The 26,490-nt window shown below is 42.9% G+C and overlaps 1 protein-coding gene across 7 annotated transcripts in view; it reads right to left on the bottom strand.

Annotated features, from left to right (window-relative positions):
• LOC144981282 (uncharacterized) overlaps positions 1–26,490 on the bottom strand; it is an 84,976-nt gene that overhangs the window by 38,928 nt on the left and 19,558 nt on the right. For all 7 annotated transcript variants that reach the window (XR_013652856.1, XR_013652860.1, XR_013652857.1 and 4 more), the window contains exons 19-33: positions 26,176–26,415; positions 25,651–25,796; positions 25,366–25,523; positions 24,829–25,012; positions 24,569–24,746; positions 24,275–24,470; positions 23,667–24,186; positions 10,178–10,398; positions 9,912–10,103; positions 7,334–7,491; positions 7,014–7,256; positions 6,494–6,639; positions 6,206–6,363; positions 5,669–5,852; positions 5,119–5,583 (exon numbers count right to left, since the gene is read on the bottom strand). Coding sequence is in view for 4 of the 7 variants with exons in the window: in XM_078939803.1 (XP_078795929.1) it covers positions 5,119–5,583; positions 5,669–5,852; positions 6,206–6,363; positions 6,494–6,639; positions 7,014–7,256; positions 7,334–7,491; positions 9,912–10,103; positions 10,178–10,398; positions 23,667–24,186; positions 24,275–24,470; positions 24,569–24,746; positions 24,829–25,012; positions 25,366–25,523; positions 25,651–25,796; positions 26,176–26,415 (3,389 nt within the window). In the remaining 3 variants the exon portion in view is untranslated. The remainder of the gene's footprint in view (positions 1–5,118; positions 5,584–5,668; positions 5,853–6,205; positions 6,364–6,493; positions 6,640–7,013; positions 7,257–7,333; positions 7,492–9,911; positions 10,104–10,177; positions 10,399–23,666; positions 24,187–24,274; positions 24,471–24,568; positions 24,747–24,828; positions 25,013–25,365; positions 25,524–25,650; positions 25,797–26,175; positions 26,416–26,490) is intronic.

The raw sequence follows: 26,490 nt of genomic DNA, 5'->3' as shown, positions 1-26,490 counted from the left end.
CGGCTGTTTTTTCTAAGAGATGAAATAAAAGTTAAATTGTCCGTTGAGGTTTCTAGACATGTCAAGCTCACTCATTGTGCGCTGGTACACTGGCCCTTTAAGCCAATGCATCATGGGAGATGTGGTGTGAAAACTGCCGAAAAAGGGCAGAAAGACTCGCGTCTGTGAGCTTCATTGTTTTGTTCACGGTCTGACACCGGACTCTGTGGAAAGCTACACCGCTAAAGACGAGCTTTAGCTGGTATTTTTGTTGGAACTGAGAGACTTTATGAGCTAAATCGGGACAAGGAAGTGAATAATTTAACCACTTCTGATTGGTCAGACTGCTGACATGTGATTAAGCCTTCAACAATGATTGGCGGAGACAGGTAAAGGGGCGGGACTTTTCCGCAAACCGCTATAGCTGCAGGTAAATACCGTCATTCTTATCAAAATGTCTTTAATAGAATCAAATAAACACAAAGAAAAAGTAATTTTAAGATCTTTTATATTCCTCACTACTCAGTGTTTTATCAGGGCCTGTTTGGATGAACAAAGAGCTGATTTCCTGGAGATGGAAAATGTTTTTAGATCAGTGAATGATTAATGAGGGTAATTTCCCACGGCACACTTGACCATCTCCCACGGCACACTAGTGTGCCGCGGCACACTGGTTGAAAAACACTGGACTAGATTACTGTAATGCCCTGCTCTTTGGTCTTCCCAGAACAAGGATAGCAAACCTTCAACTGCTGCAAAATACAGCAGACCTACCTTTTTAATCTCGCTTTTAGTTGAATTTTAGAAATTTATTTGATATTTTAATAATTTATTTTTTCTTTTTACTAGTTTTATATAAGTATGTAAATATATTTATTTATTTGTATTTATTTTTAATTTTTTAGTCACTCTTAGCATTTCATATGTCTATTAAGGTTTATTGAGGATATGGGCTGCACGGTGGAACAGTGGTTAGCGCTCTTGCCTCACAGTAAGAAGGGCTCCGGATCAAGTCCCGGCTGGGGGAGGTGAAAAACTACATCAACAGGGGACCTTGCTGTGTGGAGTTTGCATGTTCTCCCTGTGCATGTGTGGGTTCTCTCCGGCTTCCTCCCACCGTCCAAAAACATGCTTCATAGGTTAATTGGCAACTCTAAATTGTCCCTAGATGTGAGTGTGAGAGTGAATGGGTGTGTGATTGTGAATGTTCTATCCTGCGACAGACTGGCGACTTGTCCAGGCTGTCCCCTGCCTTCGCCCAGAAGTGGCCGGGATAGGCTCCGGCAGCCCCCTAACCCGAAAGGGAAAAACAGTTAAGAAAATGAATGAATGAATGAATGAATATTAAGGTTTATGTAATTATTTGTTTCTTGTTCAATTTTAATTTTCTTCGTTTTACATTTTATTTTTACCTCCAGTGATTTCCTCTGAGGGATCCTCCACTGACCCTTCTCAGTGAACGGGGTCGCTGCAATGGGATCTCTCCGGTCTGACTCTTTGTTCGGATCTGGGGGGGTTCTGTGGTAGTGTTCTCCGTGAACTTGGGTTGGGGGGGTCACTGACGAGGACATGTCCCCAAAATGTGGTTTTCTCACTTCAGGACAAACCCAGGTCTCTGTATTTCATTATTTTATCACTTTTTTATCATGGTGTGCGTATGTATGTCTATGTGTGTGTGTGTGGGGGGGGGGGGGGTTGTCGCACTGTTTGTCTTGTCATGTTGTTTTTTAAATTTTATTGTATTTTATGCACAGCACTTTGAGTGACGTATGTTATTGTAAAATGGGGGATTTGATTTGATAGTTCCTCATGGGAAGACAAACCCCTGCATGGGATGTACCACCAGACCATAACTGAAGAGGCTGATCTCAAGAAGTCCTACCAATGGCTAGAAAGGGCTGGTCTACAAGACAGCACTGAAGCGCTCATCCTGGCAGCTCAGGAACAAGCCCTGAGCATCAGAGCAATAGAGGCTCGGATCTACCACACCAGACAAGACCCAAGGTGTAGGCTGTGCAAAGAGGCGCCTGAAACAATCCAGCACATAACTGCAGGGTGTAAGATGCTGGCAGGTAAAGCATACATGGAGCGCCACAATCAAGTGGCTGGAATAATATACAGGAACATGTGTGCAGAATATGGACTGGAAACCCCAAGGCCAAAATGGGAAACACCTCCGAAACGAGATGAGACATAACGCATCTAAAAAAGTTTGTGTTGCAAACGTTAAAAAATATGTTTAGAAAGCAAAAAAAATAACATTTCTGCAAACAACAAATGTTTTTTTGAAAAGCAAACAATTAAAACTTTCATTTGCAACATAAAAAAGTTTTGTTTGCAATGTCTTGCCATATATATCACTTCATATGTCCTGTGCAGAAATGTGAAAATCCCCAAATTTGACAGTTTGCCACAGGTGGCCACCAAACTTCTTTTGGATATTCCCGACATGTGCTTTACATAAACTGATGCAAAAAACTAGGTCTAGATGCTACTGTTCTAGCCGTAGATTTCTTTAAAATTTTAATTTGTTGAAAAAAAGAAGTCTTATACAGGCCCTTGAAAAGTATTCAGCCACATTCATCTTTTCAACCTTTTGCCACATTTCAGGGTTCAACATAAAGATATCAAAATGTAATTTTTTTGAAGAATCAACAAGTGGGACACAATTGTGAAGTTGAACAAAATTATTTGGACATTTCAAAATTTTTGAAAAAATAAACAGAAAAACTGGGCGTGCCCCTTTATTCAGTCCCCTTAATTTGATACTTTGTGGCGCCGACTAAGTCTCTTGGGGTTTATCTCTATCAGTGTCGCACATGGAGAGACTGAAATTCTTGCCCATTCCTCCTTGCAAAACAGCTAGAGCTCAGTGAGTTTGAATAGAGAACATTCCCAGGGGTTGACATAGCCCAGAAATTTGCACTGGCCCACAGGGCCAGTAGTTTTTGAAACTTACTGGCCCTGCCTGAAAGTTACTGGCCCGACACCGCGCATAGCGGGACCCGCCGCTCCGCAGGTGCTTGCAACTTTAGGGGGGTCCGGGGGCATGCCCCCCCGGAAACTTTTAATATGGTGCAATTTGGTTCATTCTGGTGACATCACTTATTTCCACACTTTTCAATGACTGAAAATAGACCATATCAAACTTAAATCTGCTCTAGTCTGTTTCAGATGTTTTGAAGAGAGCACTGCAGTGTAGTAGGTAACACTAGTTCAGAAGTTTTCATGGTGCTTCTAACGGCAAATATCGCAATAAATCATAAACCTTAAATGTGTTAAAACAATCTAATGGCAGCTTGAACCATTTAACGAATCAAATAAATCCCTTAATGCATTTGACCAATCGGATGGACGCCTTCACATTGTTGACCAATCAGATGGAGCCCTGTTATGTTAGATGTTTGTAACCTATGTCAACGAGGGTCATTTGGAGTATAATTTTTAAACTGGGAATGGTTATTTGGTTATTTTGCTGTTTGTTTATATACCGCAAATTATATCGTTATCGCAATTTTATTCTCTGATATCGCATATCGAGAGTTTTCCCTAATATTGTGCAGGTCTAACTGAGATCATTCAGCTAACTAGAAATACTTACTGCTTACAGTGTTGTAAAGAAAAACAAAATTAAGTAGTTTAACATTCTACTGCATTTGAGTCTGAGATTCAGGTATTTGGAGTTGCCTTTGATTCTTTGACATTCAGCTTAAAGCTTAGTGGATACAGTTTCATCTTCAATGCATTCATTAAATATCTTGCTGTCCATACTATTAATTATACCCACTACTCCATCCAACATATTCCTATCTATTCCTGCCATGTCTTCCACATCTCTGACATGCTTCAGTCTCTCTTCAGTGACGGTGTCGGATTTATAATCAAATGTAATAATAACCCACTGGCTTGTGCCTTCGTTGTTGCTGTTTAACATTGTTTTGTATTGAATTGTTACATTCAATAAAGTTTGAAAAAAAAAAGTAGTGATCGCGTGCCGCGTGATGCTCGGCAGTGAAAGCCGCGCGAGCGCAGGAGGGAGAGAAGGAGAAGTGATCAAAGGTTTCCCATAGAAACCCTTGAAGTCTGAACACAGGACTAGCAGAAAAACTAAACTATGAAGACGAGGTAAATCTACACGTTTTCGCAAAATTTACTTTATTGAAAAAGGTGAAGAATATATAAACCGTTAGATATTTTTGTGGCCCGAGCGGACAAGTGAAAAGTAAAGTCTTGTGGTCCGCACTGCTCGAAAAACAGGACCGGGCCAGCGGACAAATGGCTATGTCGAGCCCTGATTCCACAGATTCCATTGGATTCAGGTCTGGACTCTGGCTGTTCTAACACCTGGATATGTTGATTTGTGAACCAGTCCATTGTAGATTTTCTTTATGTTTTGGATCATTGTTGGAAAACAAATCTCTGTCCCAGTCTCAGGTCTGTACAGACTCCATCAGGTTTTCTTCCAGAATGCTTCTGGATTTGGCTCCATCCATCTTCCCATCAATTCCAACCATCCTCCCTGTCCCTGCTGAAGAAAAGCAGGACCAAACCATGATGGGGCCACCACAATGCTTTACAGTGGGGATGGTGTGTTCAGGGTGATGAGCTGTGTTGCTTTTACGCCAAACGGAACATTTTTCATTGTTGCCAAAAAGTTGGATTTTCAGACCAGAGCTTCTTCTTCCACATGTTTGGCATGTCTCCCAGGTGGCTTGTGGGTAACTTTAAACAACAGTTTTTATGGATATCTTTAAAAAATCTTGAAACTCTTCCATAAAGGCCAGATTAGTGAAGTATAGTATAATTTAAAAAGCTCTTTACAGAACAGTGCAGGTAAAAAGATGTGCAAAAGGAATGTGCAAAAAGGAAAGAAAAATAGATAATAAAAAATGTGCTAAGGTTATCTTTTGTATTGTGAGCTGTTGTACAGGGTTTTTGCATTGGGTATGAAGGATTTCTGGTACTGGGCAGTTTTGGTTCTTCGTTCTTCAGAAAAAAATTCAGTTTTATACCTTTATGTTTGAACCCTGAAATGTGGCAAAAGGTTACACAGTTAAAGGGGGCCGAAAACTTTCACAAGGCACTCTAAGTAAGACTATGTGACCTCCTCTTTAATTCCTTTTTCAAAGGTTGTCATACCTGTGTAGCCTCCTTGCCTTCTTCAACACTTCAAACATGTGCTCCTGAAAGACGTCCAGCCTCCTGTAGCGACCACGCTCCAGGTTCATTCGGATTATTTCAAAGTTGAGAGGTGGTTTCTCAGGGGCAGCAGGATCCACAGCAGGAATCTCAGCCAGAAAGTCACTATTGCATCGGTGCTTCTTTTTCTGGTGGCTCATTACAGAAACATAGAGGTCCCTGAGGAGCTCCATGACCCGACGACCCACTGGCGGTGGCCTGAAGTCTTCCTCTGTGTATGGCATCATGTCCATGTCACTTGACAGAGAGCTTTGCATTTGAGGCATTGAAGGTGTCACAGGAGCATCATCATCCTTGTCCATGTCTTCCATGTCATCATGTCCGTCATCCATGTCTGCCAGTTTAACCTCATCTATCTTCTTGTCCAAAAAGGGTGAAGCTTCCTTCTGTGGTACATAGAGTTTCCTACACAAAACACCAAAACAAGATGGTAAAAGAAGGATCTGATTCAGTTTAGATCAGAGGAGAAGTTCTTTTTGACTTTCCAAACCTGAAATAGTAAATCTCATCTTCCACCACTTTGGCAGAATATGAGAAGCGCTTCAGACCCTCTAACTTTTTCACTTGTTTCTCTGTCTCAATGTAGCTGCTCTCACACAGCAGGATGTCCTCCTCGGAGTATTCTGTAGGTCTGCATGACAGGTACTCCTTAAAGGAGGACACCATACATTTGCCTGGAAACACAACAAGGGTCGTTACCAAGTCAGTTGGAAAATAGATTTTTTTTAATGACATGATTTTGGCCCCAGGGCTTCATTATAATGTTTCCTCACAATAGAGCCAAGCTAGAAGTTCCTCTTACAGTTCCAGCCCTGTTTTCATGCCTGCATTCTTTATGTTGGGGTCTTGGGGTGTATGGGTGAATGTCAATGGTGGGTGGGGGAGGAGGTTGGCTTTAATTTCAAAATGTTGTGCCTATGTTTGGCTTTCGTTTGTAAAGCTCTTTGACAACATGAAAAGCACTTTTTTTTTTATCAATAACGTTTGAAGGCCCACATTCAGAGACGGCTATATGGCTGTGCCGTACCTAGGACACAAGTCATGGGCAAGGTTTCCTCCAGGTGACTAAGAAAAACCTCTCTCTTGTAAAACATCTTTGTGGGTTCGTGCTCCGTTTCCTCAGGATGAATGAAAATAGGTCCAAAGAAGAAGGTGGTTCCATTCTGCAACCACAGCTTCTCAATTCTGTAGACAAGTCAGTAAAACTGCATGAGGGATCGCAAATTAAGAATTGTACTTGCAACACTGACATTTCTCAAAACCTATTTCTTGTTCAGAGGTTTTTCTTGACTATGCTTGGTTTATTTTCACCAACCTGGCAACCCGGGGCTTTGACAATCCATGTGACTGGATGTAAACGCAGTCTCCAAGTTTAAACCACATGTTATTGTAGCATAACTGTTCAAAGTACTGGCAGCCTGGCTCGGCTCCATTTATCTCCATGGGAACATCCTCTCGCTCCTGAAATGTTAAACATTCACAAACATTCAAATCTTGACAGTTTCTAATTTGAAATAGAGTTCTTTGCTGCCAGAATTAAATGTAAGCATATGAGTTTTCAAGCACAAACATCCAGATTTTATTTTTTCCAGCAAATATAGGTTTTTATTACTCAGGAAGAGTCCGGACAACAGAGACTTCATGAAACAGCTAAACATGCGTTAACACCAAAAATAGTGGCATACATGTAGTTTGATAGTAAATATAGCTTTTGTTTACACTGACTCAAGTCAGCAGAATCTAAAAGGTTTACTAAATATGTCAATCATCTTTAAGAAAGGTTGATCTCATTTAACTGCAACAAACAATCAAATCAAGCAGGTGCTTCACCTCACCTTGTCTTCAAAACTGCCGGGGTTTGCATGAGAGAAGGACGCTTTGTCCAGGTTCGGTTTGGCAAACATGGAGGGCACACGAACGACGGGCAGAGGCACCACCCGGGGCACCAACTTTACTGGACTCTTTGGCAAGAACCATTTTTGGATTTTCTTGAAGGGCTTGACTTTACCAACATAGCGGGACTCACACACATACACATCTGCAGGTTTGAAGCCCTCAGGTTGCATTTCGAAGTAATCCTACGTGAATCACAAAAAGACACCTAAATTCACTACAGTTCTATTGTCATATGAAACCTTTTTGGGGGGTGTCTAACCTTCACAAAAACAACCACACATTTGCCGAGAACTTTACTGATGGGCACTCTGCTGCGGTAGCAGCTCTTGAAGACTTCTTTTTCCAGAAAGGTTTGTGAAACTATGTGAATAGTTTCACTTGGCCGCTTGAACCAGCAGCCATAGAGCCACATCACACCTTCAAGGAACAACAATAGATTCATTTCAAAATATACAGCAGAATACACTCAACTGAAATGTTGCTGCCTGAAGATAGGTACACACATCAGTGAAGCATGGCATTTGACTTCACAACAGCTGATGCTCATGGGTCTCTGACTACTATGAACATTTTTATGAACTATCATTTGCTGATCATATTTCTTTTAAGATGCAAATGCTGAGTTTACCTTTGAGGCGAGGTTACAATCATGAAAATTCCTCATATTTGGATTGGAGCACTCTCAGAAGATGCAGTGTCGATGTACACTGTACATTCAGATAAATTATTAACTAATATTTCTCCTCCTAGAAAAGCAATTGCATTTAGAAATGTATGAAATAAGTTTTATTTGTAAAAAGGACCAGGCAATGAGAGCTGATTCCATGGCTATGTTGTAACAACATCCAAAAAAACAATAACTAAGGTCTGCAGGACTGGTTTGTTCCAAACAGCTCTTAAACAATGGCTGAAAACAAACCAGTCCTGCAGATGCTAGTTATCGTTGTTTTTCTTTGACTTTTTTAGACTTGCTTTTTATTGATTATTTCTATTTGATTGCTTGAAATAAACCATTTCAAATCAAAAATCAAATTGTAAATAACCTTTGTAAATATTTTTACCACTAATATTGTGCTATTGTATTGCGTTGTCAATGTAACTGTTGAACCTCTTATCCTGCTTTAGGACAACGGATGAAGCTGCCATATTTATGTCAAAGCAGCTGCTGAAACATTGTTTAATATGCAATGTCCTAATTCAAAATAAATAAATAAATAAATAAAAATCTGATGAAAAGAAGTCAAAGTTAATACTTCTGGCCCTAAAACAATTCCATGTATGGTAGATGGGGTCTGTGGCACTGAAAATATTTTAGAACTATGGTGACAACACTATATAAGAATATTTCACTGTGTCCAGAGGGATCTGTTTGTAGCAAAGGACACTGATACCGCTGGTGTAATCACAGCGCATAATGTCCACCAAGCTATCTCCAAACTGTCAAACAACAAAGCTACTGGACTTGATGGGGTATCTGAGTATGTAAAGTTTGCCAGTGCAAGTGTAATCTCACTACTTGCCATGTGTTTTACAGCTTTAATGTTCATGGATTTTAACCAGACTCTATGATAACTCTTATGTTTAGTAGCAGGGATAAAAACATAGCTGGAAAAATTGGTTGCTCTGAAAATTACAGACTGATAGCTCTGGCCAGTTTTCTATCAAAACTCTATGAGATAATCCTGCTGGACAGGATTCCAGAGTTTGTAAAAATGACTGATAATCCATTTGGGTTTAAAGAAAAGATGGGTCCTGACATGTGTATATATGATCTTAAAGAAATGATCTATTTCTGTTTCACTGTTATCTAGATGACTGTAAAGCTTTTGACAGAGTAAATCATAAGAAATTATTTATAAAACTGGTAGAGAGATGTGTACCTAAATGTGTTGTGTGTATTCTGGCATATTGGTATGCTCAACAAACAATGCAGGTCAAATGAGGAAAATAGGGTTTCAGACCTTACACTATTCTCTCTCCTATTCTTTTTAATTTTTATGTGGATAAACTGTCTCTCAAACCTAAAGTACTTGTTGTTCACACTTGTGTGGCTGAAGATCTCATTGTCAACCATTTGATGTTTGCTGACGATCTAGTTGTGTTGAGTCCAAGTACTGCTGGTCTTCAATTTGGTAACATCTGTTCAGCTTATGGGCTTGATAATGACATCACATTAAATGCACAAAAAAGTCTGATTATGATTTCTCGGACAAAAGAACACTAAAACCACAATTTCCCTGGTTTTGACCTATCAAATGCTGTACTCGTGTGTACTAATAAGATAAAGTATCTTGGGCATGTCATTTCAGAAGACTTGTCAGATGATGCAGATATCTACAGGCAGTGTCATGGTGTATATGGCCAAGCCAACACTCTTTCTCTAAAGTTTAGCATGTGTAAAGAAGGAGTCGAGGTGGTGTTATTTAAAGCATTTTGTCCTCCTCTGTATACAGCTCATCTGTGGACAAACTATAAAAGTACCAGTATGAGAAAGCTGCAGGTGGTGTACAATGAGGCCCTTAGGGTGCTTTTAAATAAGCCAAGGAGGGCGAGTGCTAGTGAGCTGTTTGTCCCTCAGAATTAACACTCTTTTAATTAATGTATTTTTTTTATGAACTATAGTAATTTTCCTAACACTGCTTCTTAACTTGTGTATTCTTGACACTGCTTTTTTTATGTAGTGGGTTCGTGTACACCTTCTTTTGGACTGAGTCTGGCATAAATTCTATCAATCTATTATAAATAAGAAGCTCGGTTATTGTAGCAGTGACACTCTGGTGCTCTACATGTAATGCCATGTCACATATATCTGTGACAAACAGTCCTTTGAGGGTTACCAGCGCTGTCTTCCCACAGACGATCAATGCAGACAATGTGAGGCTTGAAGTACACTTCTGATGGCTCCACATAGACAAATTCTCCCACGCTGTAAGTGATGTTGTCAAAGGAGCATTCCTTTACATACTTGAGAAGAGAATTTGGTTTCCAGGGATCTCTTTGTACATAATGGGTTGTTCTCTCTTTTTTATCTGCAGAAACATTTCAGATACATTTTAGGACGAGAGATTCCTGTGTTTTCATGCATGAATACTAAATCAACTACCTTTGTTTTTCTCCTGTTCCTCTTCTGCTTTCTTCTTATCCTCCTCAATCTCTCTGGGAACTTTCTCTCTTTTTTCCCGATCTACATCACTTTGCAAGTGTTTCAAAGTGTAACGGAGTGCAGTGGACATTAGGATCTCTCCATTCTTGCATAACTCATCCCTGATCTTGATTAAAAAGTACTGCAGCTCCACTGCATCTTCAAATATCTTTGAGTCTGTCCTGTAAAAAGACAAAGCATGAGAACCATTAGTATGTATTTGAGCTGCTTTGATTATTGCTCAGGATCTAATCAACATCCAAATCCTAAAAAAAAAAAAAAAAAAAAAAAAAAAACACTATTCAAGCCCCAAGCGGCGTTGTTAGGCGTTAGCCCACAGGTGCAACCTGCCCCTGCTCTTGCCGCCCAATTCTGACTCGCCCTTACTGGCTGAGCAGCTGCTACAGGCCCCGCTCTCCCCCTACCACATACGCCAACCTGGTCAGAGCTGCATGTGATTATTTCAGTAAACTGTTTTTTAAAATGGCTGCTTTTCCGTTTCTGGATTTTAGTTCCATAGCAACTGTTATATGTGTTTAGGTCACCTGGGGGTAAGGAGCCCGTGATGGGACATGGGTAAAAATATTTGGATTTACAGCAGATACCTTTACATTTCTGTCTGTGTTTATCTCATTAACAAGCTCGGATTCACAGAGGATGTTTAGAGATCAGATTAATTTAAAAAAAGCACAAAAGCATCGGAAATCACGTCTCCATGTCTGGGTTCATTCACACTCCGGTACGCTCTCCGTCCTGCCAGAAAAGCAGCTTTCCGCCGCTACATCTGTGTCTCTGTGACCCACATTCATTCAATAGGACATTAATAAAAATAAGAATCAAACTAAGGGATCTATTTACTATTGTCTCCATGAAAATAAGTAAAATATAATAAGATTTAGGAGGTCCGAATTTGCTGCTTCCCCATACAGCAGTGGCTGTCGGTCTGCTCACATGACAAGCAAACGAGCTCCGACTTGCCACGGAGGGAGCTATTCCCAACCATCAATCAATCAAACTTTATTTATAAAGCACTTTTCATATAAAAGTGTAACACAAAGTGCTTTACATTAAAACAAGATAAATAATATAAAAACAAACATGAAAATTAAAATAAACAAGCACAAAAATAAATAAATAAATAACAATAGAAATAGGGCCCCCCTCCCAGTACCTACACAACCCCCCACTTCTTTCACATCTCCCAACCCCTACCTAGTGGGGAGAGATAATGAGAAATGACAAATAAGAAATGACAAATAAGAAACAGGCTGAGCACGAAAACAAGATGTTGGAAACGCTAGTAGTTGGAGCCTCCCAACCCTAGCCACAAGGACTCACAATCAACCCCAAAGAACAAAACCCAAAGTACCAAGACCAAAACCAACATCAAAGAACCCAAAGACCAACGCCAAAGATCCAAAGCCCAAACCCCTTTCATCCTACAATAAAATTCACAAATTCTAACTAATTCCCTGCCTGCATTTTTGGGTCCAGCTACTCCAATCCTAACAAAATAAATAAATGGTGGTAGTAAAAAATTAGTTAAAAGCCAGTTTAAACAGATGGGTCTTGAGCCTTTTCTTAAAAGCATTAATGTTCTCTGCGGCTCTCAGGTCCTCTGGCAGACTGTTCCATAAACGGGGGCCATAGTGCTGAAAAGAGGCTTCTCCGTAGGTTTTGGTGTTTACAGTTGGAATGGTTAACAGATCAGTGCCAGAGGATCTCAGAGTCCGCGAGGGTTCATACTTTACTAAAATGTCTGATAAATAAGAAGGCGCAAGACCGTTAAAACATTTAAAAACCGTTAAAGTATCTTAAAATCTTAAATATCTTAAAATCAATCCTGAAGCATATGGGGAGCCAATGCAGGGATTTTAAAATTGGGGTGATGTGAGCTCGCCTCCTGGTCTTTGTAAGAACTCGTGCAGCAGAGTTCTGGAGAAGCTGAAGGTTCCTAATGTTGGTTTTTGGAAGACCAGCAAGCAGGGCGTTACAATAATCAATTTTACTCATGATAAAAGCACGCATTAGCATCTCCATATTAGCAAGAGAGAGTAGTGGGCGGACTCTAGCCAGATTTCTAAGATGATAAAGACCAGTTTTAACCATCTGTTTTATTTGTGGGATAAAATTTAGCTTAGTCAAAAATAATGCCCCGGTTTCTGACTGTTTCTGAATGACTTAATGGAAATTACATTAACTTCAGACACTTTTTCTCTCTCTTGGCTTCAGGACCGATAACTAAAATGTCAGTTTTCTCCTGGTTGAGCTGCAGAAAATTATTTTCCATTAGTAATTTCACATCTAAAATACAGTTAGAAAGCAAGGGGCCAAGGATGGAACCTTGAGGCACACCACAATTAATTTCATGGACCCCGGAAAAGTTTGTGTCCATGCTTACCATAAACTTTCTCTCCATGAGATGGGAATCGAACCACTTGAGAACAGTCCCTGAAAGGCCAAGACTTTAAAGTCTGTTTACAAGGATCAGGTGATCAACAGTATTTAAAGCTGCACTTAGATCGAACAGAACTAGTACTGAGATCTGATCTGAATCCAAGGCATACCTGACATCATTAACAATTTTTAACGAGACTGTCTCAGTACTGTGGTTTGTTCTAAAACCAGACTGGTTTATCTAAAAAATGTTATTTTGTAAGAGAAACAAGTTTTTCTAAAACCTTACTTAAAAATGGCAAGTTGGAAACAGGTATGTAGTTATTAAAAACAGAAGGGTCTAAGTTGGATTTCTTGAGTAACGGTTTCACCACTGCCATTTTAAAGGCAGCAGGAAAAACACATGTCTGTAGAGAGTTCATGATATTTAAAATCTCACTCTCAAAAGACCCGTAAAATGATTTGTGATGAGCGGATGGAATCTAAAAAACAAGTCGTTGGATTAACTTGGGAGAAAACTCGACCAAGTGTTGCAGCTTCAACCAGGTCAAAACTGTCCAGTGCTTCCTCAGGTAAAATCAACCCATCATTACCAATAAAAAGGCTTTTCTGTCCATTTACAATGTTAGATCTGACAGAATGGATCTTGCTCCTGAAGTGGTCTGCAAAGTCCTCACACAATGAGGCGGAGGCTGGCATTGTGTTTTTGTACACATTCAAGTTGATTAAAGATTCAATTGTGGTGAAGAGGACTCTGGGGTTATTTTTATTTACAGAAATGATATTCACAAAATATGAATTTCTGGTCTGTTTTACTGTTTGATTATATACTTTTAGTTGGTTTTGGTACAGTTGATAGTTTATTACAAGTGTGTGTTTTCTCCAAAGTCTTTCGGCAGATCTACAACGTCTCTTCAATTGTTTAATTTCCTCAGTTCTCCAAGGGGGTATGGGTTTGATTCTTATTTTCTTAGATTTTAGAAGAGCAACTGAGTCGAGACTGGATTTTAATTTACTGTTAATACTTTCAACAAGTAGATCACAGGGGGCCGGTAAGACAAGTGGAGAGTAGGGGCAAACAGATGTAATAACATTTTCGACCACTTCAGGAGTCAAGTAGCATTTCTTTACCGCTCTCACAGAGGTCTCTTGCTTTATAAAACCAGTAATGTTAAAAAGAACACAGTAATGGTCAGATACAGCCAGGTCCACAACAGTGGACACACTGGTAGGTAAACCATGACTGACGACGAGGTCAAGAGTGTGCCCCCTGTTGTGAGTCAGCTGCATGACGTGTTGTTTAAAATCAAGAGAAGCTAGCAAGTCCAAGAACTGAGTGGTGCAATAGTCCGACTTCCAGTCTACATACAGGTTAAAATCACCTGTTAATAAAATCATGTTAAAGGAAGCGTGGACAGATGCTAGAAACTCAGAAAACTCCTCAATAAAAACAGAGCTTGGTTTGGGTGGTCTGTATACTGTGACGCATAAAACTGGAGGGCTGTTAAAAACAAAGGCATGATGTTCAAAGCTGGGGTACTCATCTAATGTAATCTCCCTCCCTGGTTGAAAAATAAAGCTAAAGTTGGGTGGAGAGGCCTCTGTGAGAACAGCAGATGCATCCGCTTAGCCATGTTTCAGTTAAAAAGAGACCATCAATATTATAATCATGGATAAAATCCTTTATGATAAATGTTTTGTTGGACAAAGATCGAACGTTGAAAAGTGCCAAGTTAAAAGAGGAGGGCGGAGTGGTTGTGGAACCTGCTTCCTCAAGATTTGGTGCTTCCTTTGGTGGACAAAGGCAGTTAGTGTTTGCTTTTCTCCCTGCATGCTCCCTCATAGAAGACCTGTCTGTAATAGTAGTCTTAATGGGATAGACTGGGGGGGGGGGGGGGGGGGGGGGGGGCAGCAGGTTGTGGCAAGGAATCACTGTTGATAGTTGAAGCAGTTTCTTGGAAAATGTGTGTGTGGGGGGGGGTGTGAATCAGTCACTTCCACAGACCGATGTCTGCACGGATGAAGAGGAGGTTTGGACTGGTGTTGGAATGATGGGGGCCGGTGATGTCTGGACAGAGTGTCTGATGTTTTCAGTTCACTGCTGCCTAGTGGACTGGGGTGAATCCCATCAGTTTTATAAAATGAGGTTCTGTTCCAGAAAAGATTAAAATTGTCAATAAAAACAAACTTATTCTGGCTGGCAACAGACTGGAGCCAGGTGCTCAGACTAAGCAGCCTGCTGAAACGGCCCTGGCCGCGGAAGAGGGAGGGGAGGGGAGGGGTCCCGAAATAAAAACAGTCAATGGACAGGAGTTTAAAAAATGAAAAATTCTGATGAATGCCTTTTTGGTCGTTTCAGACTCCCGATAAGCTGTGTCAACCATGGAGCTCTTTTGTTTGTCATGCCTGCAGACGGGCAGCTGGAGAACCACTGCGGTATGGGATGTTGTACTTTAGGGTTGAACAGGAAAATTAATATTCAGAGTGGGTAACTTGTCTTTAATTAACATACTCTTTGGCAGTCCCTTTGCATGCTAAGGCTACATGCTTCATACGTATCCCATCCTGCATCACACAACCCGTACTTCCGCTCGACCAATCAACGTGTCGCTGTAACTACGCTGCATTAAAATACAAAAGAATGAATGACTATCAGAATATTATTCCGTGGGAACCAAAAATTATTTCGTGGAAACATTTTTTTTTAACCCATGTCAGGTCTCGGGCTCCATTTGGGGGTAACAAACAGACCTATGGGATTTTTAGCAGAATCTGCAAAAGTTAACTTTTGGGTTTCCATGGTAACAGATGTTTGGTTAACCACACTCACATTCCTAATATATTCATATTGTATTCTGCATTTACACTTTAGCCATCACATCCAGCCGCAGTCGAGCATTAAATTTGACGCGCGTCAAAATAGAGGCAGCAGACACAAATTTGACGTGCGAATGGCGCCCAGTGTGTCAATGCAGCACCGTTTCATTCAACTTGAGCCAATAATAGTAAAATAATAAGAGTAAAAAATAGTGAGAGCTCTAAAAACTACATTTTTTTCCAAACAGCTTTCAAATGATTCTTTTTTTTTTTTTTAACTTGTCCTGTCCAACAGCTGAGCAGACAGATGAGAGCTGAGGGCCTCTTGTGTTGGACATATTTTACTTTAACAAGAGGGGTTATTAATCTTCAGACAAACCAAAGGTATGTCTGAATAAACCCCTTTTGTAATTGAGGCCAAACTCTATTAATTTCAATCATGTTTGAAAATCTTTGGTGTTGGACCGGACGGAAAAGGAAAGAGGGGAAGAAGAGAGAGGGATGTTAGAGAGAGGGGGGGTAGGAGGGTGATAATAGGAGGGGAAGGGGGATAAGACCATGAAGCAGCATAAAGCCACAAGTTTACTGGTTGTTAATCATTATGGTAAGGTTCAAATGTAGTACAAAAGGGGCTGAAGGGGTGAAAAAGAGGAGGGAGAATGCCCAGCCATCCCCACCCCAAGACCCCCACCGCAGACGCAGCGGCAGCCGGAATTCCCCCAACGCCACACAGGAATCGGCAGGGGACAACCGCCGCCCTGGCGACCAAGCCCGCCACCCAGGCCAGGGCCAGCAGGACCGCCGCAAGGCCCCCAGAGCCAGAGAGCAGGGAGGCACGGAGGGAAAGAGAGCGCCGCCCCAGCCCAACCAGGAGAGCAGCCCCCCCGCCGCGCCGGGAGAGCCCAACGCAGGGCCCCACCGGAGAAGGACGCCCACAGCCCCAGATGAGCACCCCACCACCACCCAGGAGTTCCGGGCACCCCCCCGCCCAGACCCCAGGTACAGGCCAGGACCCCCCCAAGGGAGACCCGCTCTGCACTCCAGGCAGCCATCCGCCCGGCCCACGGTTGGTCCAGGGAGGAGCAAGGCAGGGGCCCGCTGCCCCCGCCCAGGAGGGGGGAACCCCGGGGAAAAAAGAGGGCCCACAAGGGGTGTTGTAAATATGGCCCGACCAGGCTCGGCCACAGTTGGAAATTTGGCGGGGCCCAGCGCTCAGGAGCAAGGACCAGAACCCACCCCCCGGGGACACGAACACCCCCGGCTCAGATGTAATGTGAACCCCCCCACCGCGCGGAGAGAGCACCGCCGGGCCCAGGAAGCCGGCACCCCGGGGACACGGCCGCCGTTGCAAAGGGGCCCGTACCGCCCACCAGGGAAGAGGTAGGGGACAGATGGTCCTAGGTCCCACCTTCCTTGCAAAATGTGTGTGCGTGTATGTGTGTTTGAGAGGGTGTGTGTGTGCATGTGTGTGTGTTTATGTTGGAATGTATATATTGAGGGGGGAGGGGTGTGTGTACTAAGGGGGTGCAGTTAAAATTGGCGAGTAGGGCACTAAGGGGACATCTCCTGATTACTCACAGTGATGTCCCCTCACCCTCCCCACCAAGGGGCCCTAAATGTCTAAGGTGCGGTTAAAATTGGGGGGTAGGGTGCTAGGAGGACATCTGCTGCTTGCTGGCAGTGATGTCCAAGCACCCCCCCTACCAAGGACCCTACATGTCTAAAGTGCAAATAAAACCGAAAGAGGGGGGGGCCCACTCCTGAGGTAACCATAGGAGGGGGGCCACTGCCAAGTAGCCCCCCCCAAGGCGCATCGCAGGCTAGACCCCCCACCCCCTCACCCTAATATGAGGTTATATTAGGAAGGGGGTAAGTTGGGGACAGCTGGCAGACTGTCCCCCGGTGGTCAAACAGCTGTCCCCCCCCCTTCTGACAAACCAGAGGTATGTCTGAATTAGGGCTGCACGATATGAGGAAAACTTGCGATATGCGATATTGGTGATTAATATTGCGATAACGATATAATTTGCGGTATATAAACAAATAGCAAAACAACCAAAAACATAATTTCCATTTCACTGCAACAGTTTAAAAATTATACTCCAAATGACCCTTGTTGACGTAGGAGGCAAACGTGAAACATAAAAGGGCTCATCTGATTGATCAACAACGTAAACGGGTCCTCCCGATTGGTTAAATGCATAAAGGGATTCATTTCATTTGTTCAATATTTCAAGCTGCCATGAGTTTATTTTAGCACATTTAAGGTAACCATTTATTGCGATTTTTGCCATCTTTTGCGGTATGCATATTGCACAGCTTGATGTTGCGATAACGATAAATTTGCGGTATATTGTGCAGGCCTAGTCTGAATAAACTCCTACTGTAATCGAGGCCAAACTTTCTTCATTTAAATCATATTTGAAAATCTTTTGTGTTGGACCGGACGGAAAAGGAAAGGAGGGAAGAATTGAGAGGGATGTTAGAGAGACGGGGAAGGAGGGGCGGGTGGGGCAACACAGCATAAAGCAACAAGTTTCTAGATGTTTATCATTACATTAAGGTTCAGATGTAATACAAGTCTATAAGCTAATGTTCTTCAAAGATGTTAAGATGGCAGCCACTTTCAAGGTCAAATGTCAACAAAACTTCAGTTGTGGTTTTGGACATAAGCTTGTGAAATGGGTGTTTAAATTTGTGAAGATCACTCAAACAGTCTGCAGTCCCGGGCCTTCTCCTGTCAGCTATGCTCACGTGCAAACTTTACATCTGGTCGGCTCTAACCTGGATCCTCCTCTGGCTTTTCTACCGCCCCACGGCCGGGCTCATCCAGTACTCAGCGTCGGAACTCCTCCGTCTCCGCTGGCTGCCTACAGCTCCTGCTCCTCTGCTCTACGCCCGCACGGACCCCCTGCTCCCGCCACGCCGGAGGTACATCCACCGTGGCACGCACCGGCACTACCAAGCCTCGTCCAATCTTGTCCGCTTCCTCTCCTCCTCTACCCGCCGTCCTCCACGTAACACCGGACGTTCTGTGGACCACGGAGTGCTTTCCAGCCTCCCCGGACCTGCGAACTCGACTTCTTCGGCGCCGCGCCAGGTCATCAGAACCATCAACTTTGGCCTCATCAACATCCGCTCCCTCTCTAACAAGGGTCAGCTGATCCAGGATCTAATTGTGGACCGTAAGTTGGACTTTCTCTGCGTTACGGAAACTTGGCAGCAACAGAATGACTTTTCCTCTCTCAATGACTCCACCCCTCCCGGCTTTGTTTACCTCTGTCAGCCTCGTTGCCATGGCCGCGGAGGCGGTCTCGCGGTGATATATCGCGAGACGTGGAAAGTCCTCCCGGTTCCGCTCCCCTCATTCAGCTCCATTGAGTGCACTGCCTTCATGCTGCCTGGACCCACACCAACTGTAATAGCAGTGGTTTACCGCCCCCCAAAACCGAACAGGGACTTTCTGGAGCATTTTGGAACTCTGCTAACTCACCTATCGTCTCTCACTCCTAATGTTATGTGTATGGGTGATTTTAACATACATTTTGATAACAACCACCTCCCCCTCACCAGAGACTTCTGCTCATGCCTGGACAGTCTTGGTTTTTGTCAACATGTTCAGCTGCCTACCCATGCTAAGGGACACATTCTGGACCTGGTCTGCTGCTCTGGGTTAACCCCCTCTAACTGTTCCACAGATGATCTTGCTATGACTGATCACCATCTTGTTTCTTTTAGCATCCCCTTGATTTTATCTGAGATCAAACCCACTCGCCTCATCTCCTTCCGAAACATTAAGAATGTAAATGTGGATATGTTTTCTTCTCATTTGGAGCGCATCCCTTTCCCAAACTCGTCCAACCCTGATGATCTGGTTTCTTTTTATAATAACTGCCTTTTAGATGTTCTTAACAATTTCGCTCCTGTAAAAACCCGGTCTGTTTTATTTGTTAAATCTTCTCCCTGGTTCACCCCTGAACTCCATAAAATGAAAGCCAAATGCCGCCAGTTGGAGCGGCTCTGCAAAAAAACTGGCTCTCCCGCTCACAGGGAAATCTACAATGAACAGATTCTACAATACAAGGACTTGGTTTCTATCACTAAAACGAACTACTTCACTGAACTGATTGATGCAAATAAGGGAAATTCCAAAATTCTGTTTTCTTTAATGGATAATGTCTTTCAACCCCGTAACAGTTTTCCCCCTCATTTTTATTCAGATGAGCACTGTAATTCTCTTCAGTTATTCTTTATCCAGAAAATTCTAGATATCCATCAGCATCTCCATTCCTCCACCTCTCCTCCCACCCCGTCTGACTCATTTTCTGTAACTCATATATTCACTTCCTTTTTCCTCCCTGATCCCAGTGAAATTTCCCGCCTCATCCATAAGTCCAAACCATCCACATGTTTGCTCGATCCCCTTCCAACATCCCTGGTTAAATCCTGCCTTCCTTCTCTTCTTCCTTTCATTTGTGCCATTATCCACTCCTCATTGACATCAGGTATTGTCCCCTCACTCCTCAAGATCGCTGCCGTCAGACCCATCCTAAAAAAACCTGGCTCAGACCCCAATTCCTTTCATAATCTTCGTCCTATTTCTAACCTCCCCTTCATTTCAAAAATTCTTGAAAAAATAGTCGCCTCCCAACTTTCCCATCATCTCACCCAAAATGATCTTTTTGAACCCTTTCAATCTGGTTTCCGTCCCCTTCATAGCACAGAAACTGCCCTACTAAAAATCACCAATGACCTTCTCCTTGCAGCTGATTCTGGACTCATCACCATCCTCATCCTCCTCGACTTGAGCGCAGCATTTGACACCATATCTCACTCCATCCTCCTCCACAGACTTTCAGCCCTTGGTATCGAGTCCATCCCCCTCCGCTGGTTTCATTCTTATTTTTCAAGCCGCACTCAGTTTATTCAACTGAATTCTTTCAAATCCCAACCCTCACTTATTTCATCTGGTGTTCCTCAAGGTTCTGTTCTCGGTCCCCTCCTCTTCATTACCTACCTGCTACCCCTTGGCAATATATTTCGTAAATTCAATATTGATTTTCATTGTTTCGCGGATGACACTCAGCTCTATCTGTCCAGTAAACCCAACTCTTCTATTCCACCTGCCTCCCTCTCCTCCTGCCTGTCTGAAATAAAAACCTGGTTCACCCTAAACTTCCTCAAACTTAACAGTGATAAAACCGAATTACTCCTCGTAGGTTCCAAGTCCACCCTTTCCAAAGTTTCTAATTTTAACCTTTCCATCGATTCCTCTCCAGTTTTCCCCTCCCCTCAAGTAAAGAGTCTGGGTGTCATCCTTGACAGTACATTATCATTTCAATCCCATATCAATAGCATTACTCGGTCAGCCTACTATCATCTACGTAATATTAATCGACTCCGCCCCTCCCTCACCATCCACTCCGCCTCCATTTTAGTTCATAGTCTGGTCACTTCTCGTCTCGACTATTGCAATGCTCTTCTCTTTGGTCTTCCCAACAAAACTCTAAGTAAGCTTCAGTTAGTCCAGAATTCAGCTGCCCGCATCATCACCAGAACCCCCTCCTTCCATCACATCACTCCCGTTCTCCAGCAACTGCACTGGCTTCCAGTAGCCTTTAGGATTAAGTTCAAGATCCTTCTCTACACTTTTAAAGCCCTCCATAGCCTGGCTCCCTCCTATCTCTCTAATCTCCTCCATGTTAACACTCCCTCTCGCTCTCTTCGGTCTTCTTCCTCCCTTCAGCTCTCTGTCCCTCCGGCCCGTATGGTCACCATGGGGAGCCGTGCCTTCAGTCGCTCTGCTCCCCAACTCTGGAACTCTCTCCCCCCAGACCTCCGTAACACTGACTCCTTTCTGATCTTTAAATCCAGACTCAAAACCTATCTGTTTAAGCATGCATTTCCGGAACACAGTTTCTCATTTTCTGTCAGCTGATTTTACTAATGAATCCAATTTATTTATTGATTTTAACTTGTGATTTTATTGTGTTTTACCTCTAACTTTGTACAGTGACCTTGGGTGTTTTGAAAGGCGCTTTTAAATAAAATGTATTATTATTATTATTATTATTATTAAACAATTGTTCATTAGAGCAGGCAAAAAAGAAAAGCTGCAACAGCTAAATTACCTCCTATGAGTAAGGCAAGTCCTGAGAAGCTAGCTCCATGGCAAGAACAAGACCCGGGCAATAAACAGCTACACACTGCCAGTTATCAGATATCCTGCAGGAATAATAAGATGGCCAAAGGACGAGATACAGACCACAGATGTTAAAACACGAAATGAACGATTCATGGAGGGTTCCATTCCAAATCCCGCACCCTGAGACTGTATGCTAGCCGCAAGGAAGGAGGCCGAGGACTAAGGAGTGCGGAAGCCACTATCCAGGATGAAACATCCAAGATGCATGAATACATCAAGCTCAAGGCCCCAACTGACAATGTGCTCAGTAAATGTCTCAGCCAATGGAGAGCAGAGGATACAGTGCCAGAGGACAGATCCTCATGGGAGGACAGATCCTCATGGGAAGACAAACCCCTGCATGTGATGTACCACCGGACTATAACTGAAGTGGCTGATATCAAGAAGTCCTACCAATGGCTAGAAAGGGCTGGCCTACAGGACAGCACTGAAGCACTCATCCTGGCAGCTCAGGAACAAGCCCTGAGCACCAGAGCGATAGAGGCTCAGATCTACCACACCAGACAAGACCCAAGGTGTAGGCTGTGCAAAGTGGCGCCTGAAACAATCCAGCACATAACTGCAGGATGTAAGATGCTGGCAGGGACAGAATACATGGAGCGCCACAATCAAGTGGCTGGAATAATATACAGGAACATGTGTGCAGAATATTGACTGGAAACCCCAAGGTCAAAATGGGAAACACCCCCGAAAGTATGAAAGGGCAAAGATCCTGTGGGACTTCCAGATCCAGACTGATAGAATGGTAATGGCGAACCAACCAGACATTGTAGTGGTGGATAAAGAACAGAGGAAAGCCGTTGTGGTGGATGTGGCAGTGCCAAGCAATGGGAACATCAGGAAGAAGGAACATGAGAAACTGGAGAAATACCAGGGACTCAGAGAAGAACTGGAGAAAGCCTGGAAAGTGAAGGTGACAGTGGTGCATGTGGTAATTGGAGCACTCGGGGCAGTAACCCCCAAGCTGGAGGAGTGGCTACAACAGATACCTGGAAAGACCTCAGACCTCTCAGTCCAGAAAAGTGCTAGGAACAGCTAAGATACTGTGCAGGACCCTCAAGCTCCCAGGCCTCTGGTGGAGGACCCGATCTTGGAGGAGAAACCACCCGCGGAGGGTGAGAGGGGCGTGTATTTTATTTTTTACTTTTGGTCTGCACTGTATATGGCCGTGGTGCAGCGGTAGGGCGGTCGACCCATGATCGTAAGATTGCAAGTTCAACTCCTGCCTTGCACACCCATGAGTCGAAATGTCCTTGGGCAAGACACTGAAACCCCACCTTTTACGTTTGGCAGCGTAGCAGCCACCAGTGTGTGAATCTGTGTGTGCATGGGTGAATGGGACTGTGACTGTAAAAGCACTTTGTCCTCGTAGGTAAAAAAAGCGCTATACAAGGATACGCCATTTACCATTTATATATAGGTAGATCTTTAAGATTTGGTCGTCTGAAAAGTAGTTTACATGCCAAAAAAATGTGACTACCCCTGTGCTACACTGAAACTTATGAACACAAACTATGAAAGCAAAAGAAAGCGATATGAGACACAACGCATCTGAAAACGTTTGTGTTGCAAACGTAAAAAATATTTTTAGAAAGCAAAAAGAAAAAAATACATTTTTGAAAGCAACAAATATTTTTTTGAAAAGCAAACAATTAAAATTTTCATTTGCAACATAAAAAAGTGTTGTTTGCAATGTCTTGCCATATATATCACTTAATATGTCCTGTTCAGAAATGTGAAAATCCCCAAATTTGACAGTTTGCTACAGATAGCCACCAAACTTCATTTGGATATTCCCAACTAGTGTTTTGGGCCTGTTTTACCTAAACTGATGCAAAAAACTAGGTCTACATGCTACTGTTCTAGCCGTAGATTTCTTTAAAATGTAAATTTGTTGAAAAAAAGAAGTCTTATACAGAACCTTGAAAAGTATTCAGCCCCCTTAACTTTTCAACCTTCTGCCACATTTCAGGGTTCAAACATAACACTATGCCACCTCCTCTTTAATTCCTTTTTCAAAGGTTGTCATACCTGTGTAGCCTCCTTGCCTTCTTCAACACTTCAAACATGTGTTCCTGAAAGACGTCCAGCCTCCTGTAGCGACCACGCTCCAGGTTCATTCGGATTATTTCAAAGTTGAGAGGTGGTTTCTCAGGGGCAGCAGGATCCACAGCAGGAATCTCAGCCAGAAAGTCACTATAGCATCGGTGCTTCTTGCTCTGGTGGCTCATTACAGAAACATAGAGTTTCCTGAGGAGCTCCATGACCCGACGACCCACTGGCGGTGGGCTGAAGTCTTCCTCTGTGTATGGCATGATGTCCATGTCACTTGACAGAGAGCTTTGTAATTCAGGCATTGAAGGTGTCACAGGAGCATCATCATCCTTGTCCATGTCTTCCTTGTCATCATGTCCATCCTCCATGTCAGCCAGTTTAAGTTCAAGCTCATCTACCCTCATCAGTGCCCCCACAGGGGTACCTGCTCGAGGGGAAGCTTGCTCCTGGGCTGGGCTCTCGGGTTCTTGCTGTTCCACAAGTTTTGCGGCACGCTCTGAAATATTTTAAGCCATTGTTTTCACATTTATTGTAATTCATACCAACAAAGCTACACTGTCTGATTTTGCTCATCAATTACACACCTTCATACTCTGCTTTTTTGGAAGCTTCGAGGTTCCTCCACTCTGTGCCTACTAATCGACTCAGCTCTCCGAACGAAAGGTCTGGGTGCCGAGCTTTGAAGACAGCCCGCATTTTGCTGCTGAAAAAAATGTAGCCACTGATATTCATTTTCCTCTTTGCTCCTCTCTTTGATAAACCCATCACCTCTGGAGTGGCCTTGAAAAGAGAGAAAAACATCAAATCAGGGGAATGTGCTTGAAACCTAAAGAGCACAAGATTGTAGGCATTTAAGGTCATTGGAAGAATACAAATACTTGGGAAGGTGTGTATGGCATGATATCCATGTCACTTGACAGAGAGCTTTGCATTTGAGGCATTGCAGGTGTCACAGGAGCATCATCATCCTCGTCCATGTCTGCCAATTTAAGTTCCAGCTCATCTATCTTCTTGTCCAAAAAGGGTGAAGCTTCCTTCTGTGGTACATTGAGTTTCCTACACAAAACACCAAAACAAGATGGTAAAAGAAGGATCTGATTCAGTTTAGATCAGAGAAGTTCCTTTTGACTTTCCAAACCTGAAATTGTAAATCTCATCCTCCACCACTTTGGCAGAATATGAGAAGCGCTTCAGACCCTCTAACTTTTTCACTTGTTTCTCTGTCTCAATGTAGCTGCTCTCACACAGCAGGATGTCCTCCTCGGAGTATTCTGTAGGTCTGCATGACAGGTACTCCTTAAAGGAGGACACCATACATTTGCCTGGAAAAACAACAAGGGTCGTTACCAAGTCAGTTGGAAAATAGATTTTTTTTAATGACACGATTTTGGCCCCAGGGCTTCATTATAATGTTTCCTCACAGTAGAGCCAAGCTAGAAGTTCCTCTTACAGTTCCAGCCCTGTTTTCATGCCTGCATTCTTTATGTTGGGGTCTTGGGGTGTATGGGTGAATGTCAATGGTGGGTGGGGGAGGAGGTTGGCTTTAATTTCAAAATGTTGTGCCTATGTTTGGCTTTCGTTTGTAAAGCTCTTTGACAACATGAAAAGCACTTTTTTTTTTATCAATAACGTTTGAAGGCCCACATTCAGAGACGGCTATATGGCTGTGCCGTACCTAGGACACAAGTCATGGGCAAGGTTTCCTCCAGGTGACTTAGAAAAACCTCTCTCTTGTAAAACATCTTTGTGGGTTCGTGCTCCGTTTCCTCAGGATGAATGAAAATAGGTCCAAAGAAGAAGGTGGTTCCATTCTGCAACCACAGCTTCTCAATTCTGTAGACAAGTTAGTAAAACTGCATGAGGGATCACAAATTAAAAATTGTACTTGCAACACTGACATTTCTCAAAACCTATTTCTTGTTCAGAGGTTTTTCTTGACTATATATTTATTTTCACCAACCTGGCAACCCGGGGCTTTGACAATCCATGTGACTGGATGTAAACGCAGTCTCCAAGTTTAAACCACATGTTATTGTAGCATAACTGTTCAAAGTACTGGCAGCCTGGCTCGCCTTCATTTATCTCCATGGGAACATCCTCTCGCTCCTGAAATGTTGAACATTCACAAACATTCAAATCTTGACAGTTTCTAATTTGAAATAGAGTTCTTTGCTGCCAGAATTAAATGTTAGCATATGAGTTCTCAAGCACAAACATCCAGATTTTATTTTTTCCAGCAAATCAAGGTTTTAATTACTAAGGAAGAGTCCGGACAACAGAGACTTCATGAAACAGCTCAACATGTGTTAACACCTAAAAATAGTGGCATACGTGTAGTTTTGATAGTAAATATAGCTTTTGTTTACACTGACTCAAGTCAGCAGAATCTTAAAGGTTTACTAAATATGTCAAGCATCTGTAAGAAAGGTTGATCTCATTTAACTGCAACAAACAACAATCAAATCAAGCAGGTGCTTCACCTCACCTTGTCTTCAAAACTGCCGGGGTTTGCATGAGAGAAGGACGCTTTGTCCAGGTCCGGTTTGGTAAATCTGGAGGCATAAACGACAGGCAGAGGCACCACCCGGGGCACCAACTTTACTGGACTCTGTGGCAAGGTCCAAACTTTAATTGTCTTGAAGGACCTGGCTCCACTACCATAGCGGGACTTACAGACATACACATCTGCAGGTTTGAAGCCCTCAGGTTGCATTTTGAAGTAATCCTACGTGAATCACAAAAAGACACCTAAATTCACTACAGTTCTATTGTCATATGAAACCTTTTTGGGGGGTGTCTA

This window comes from Oryzias latipes, chromosome 2 (genome assembly GCF_053564925.1).
Source record: "Oryzias latipes strain Hd-rR chromosome 2, Olatipes_Hd-rR_3.1".
Lineage (NCBI taxonomy): Eukaryota > Metazoa > Chordata > Actinopteri > Beloniformes > Adrianichthyidae > Oryzias > Oryzias latipes.
Note: the sequence above shows the minus strand (reverse complement) of the source record. Positions and strands in the feature narration are given on the sequence as shown.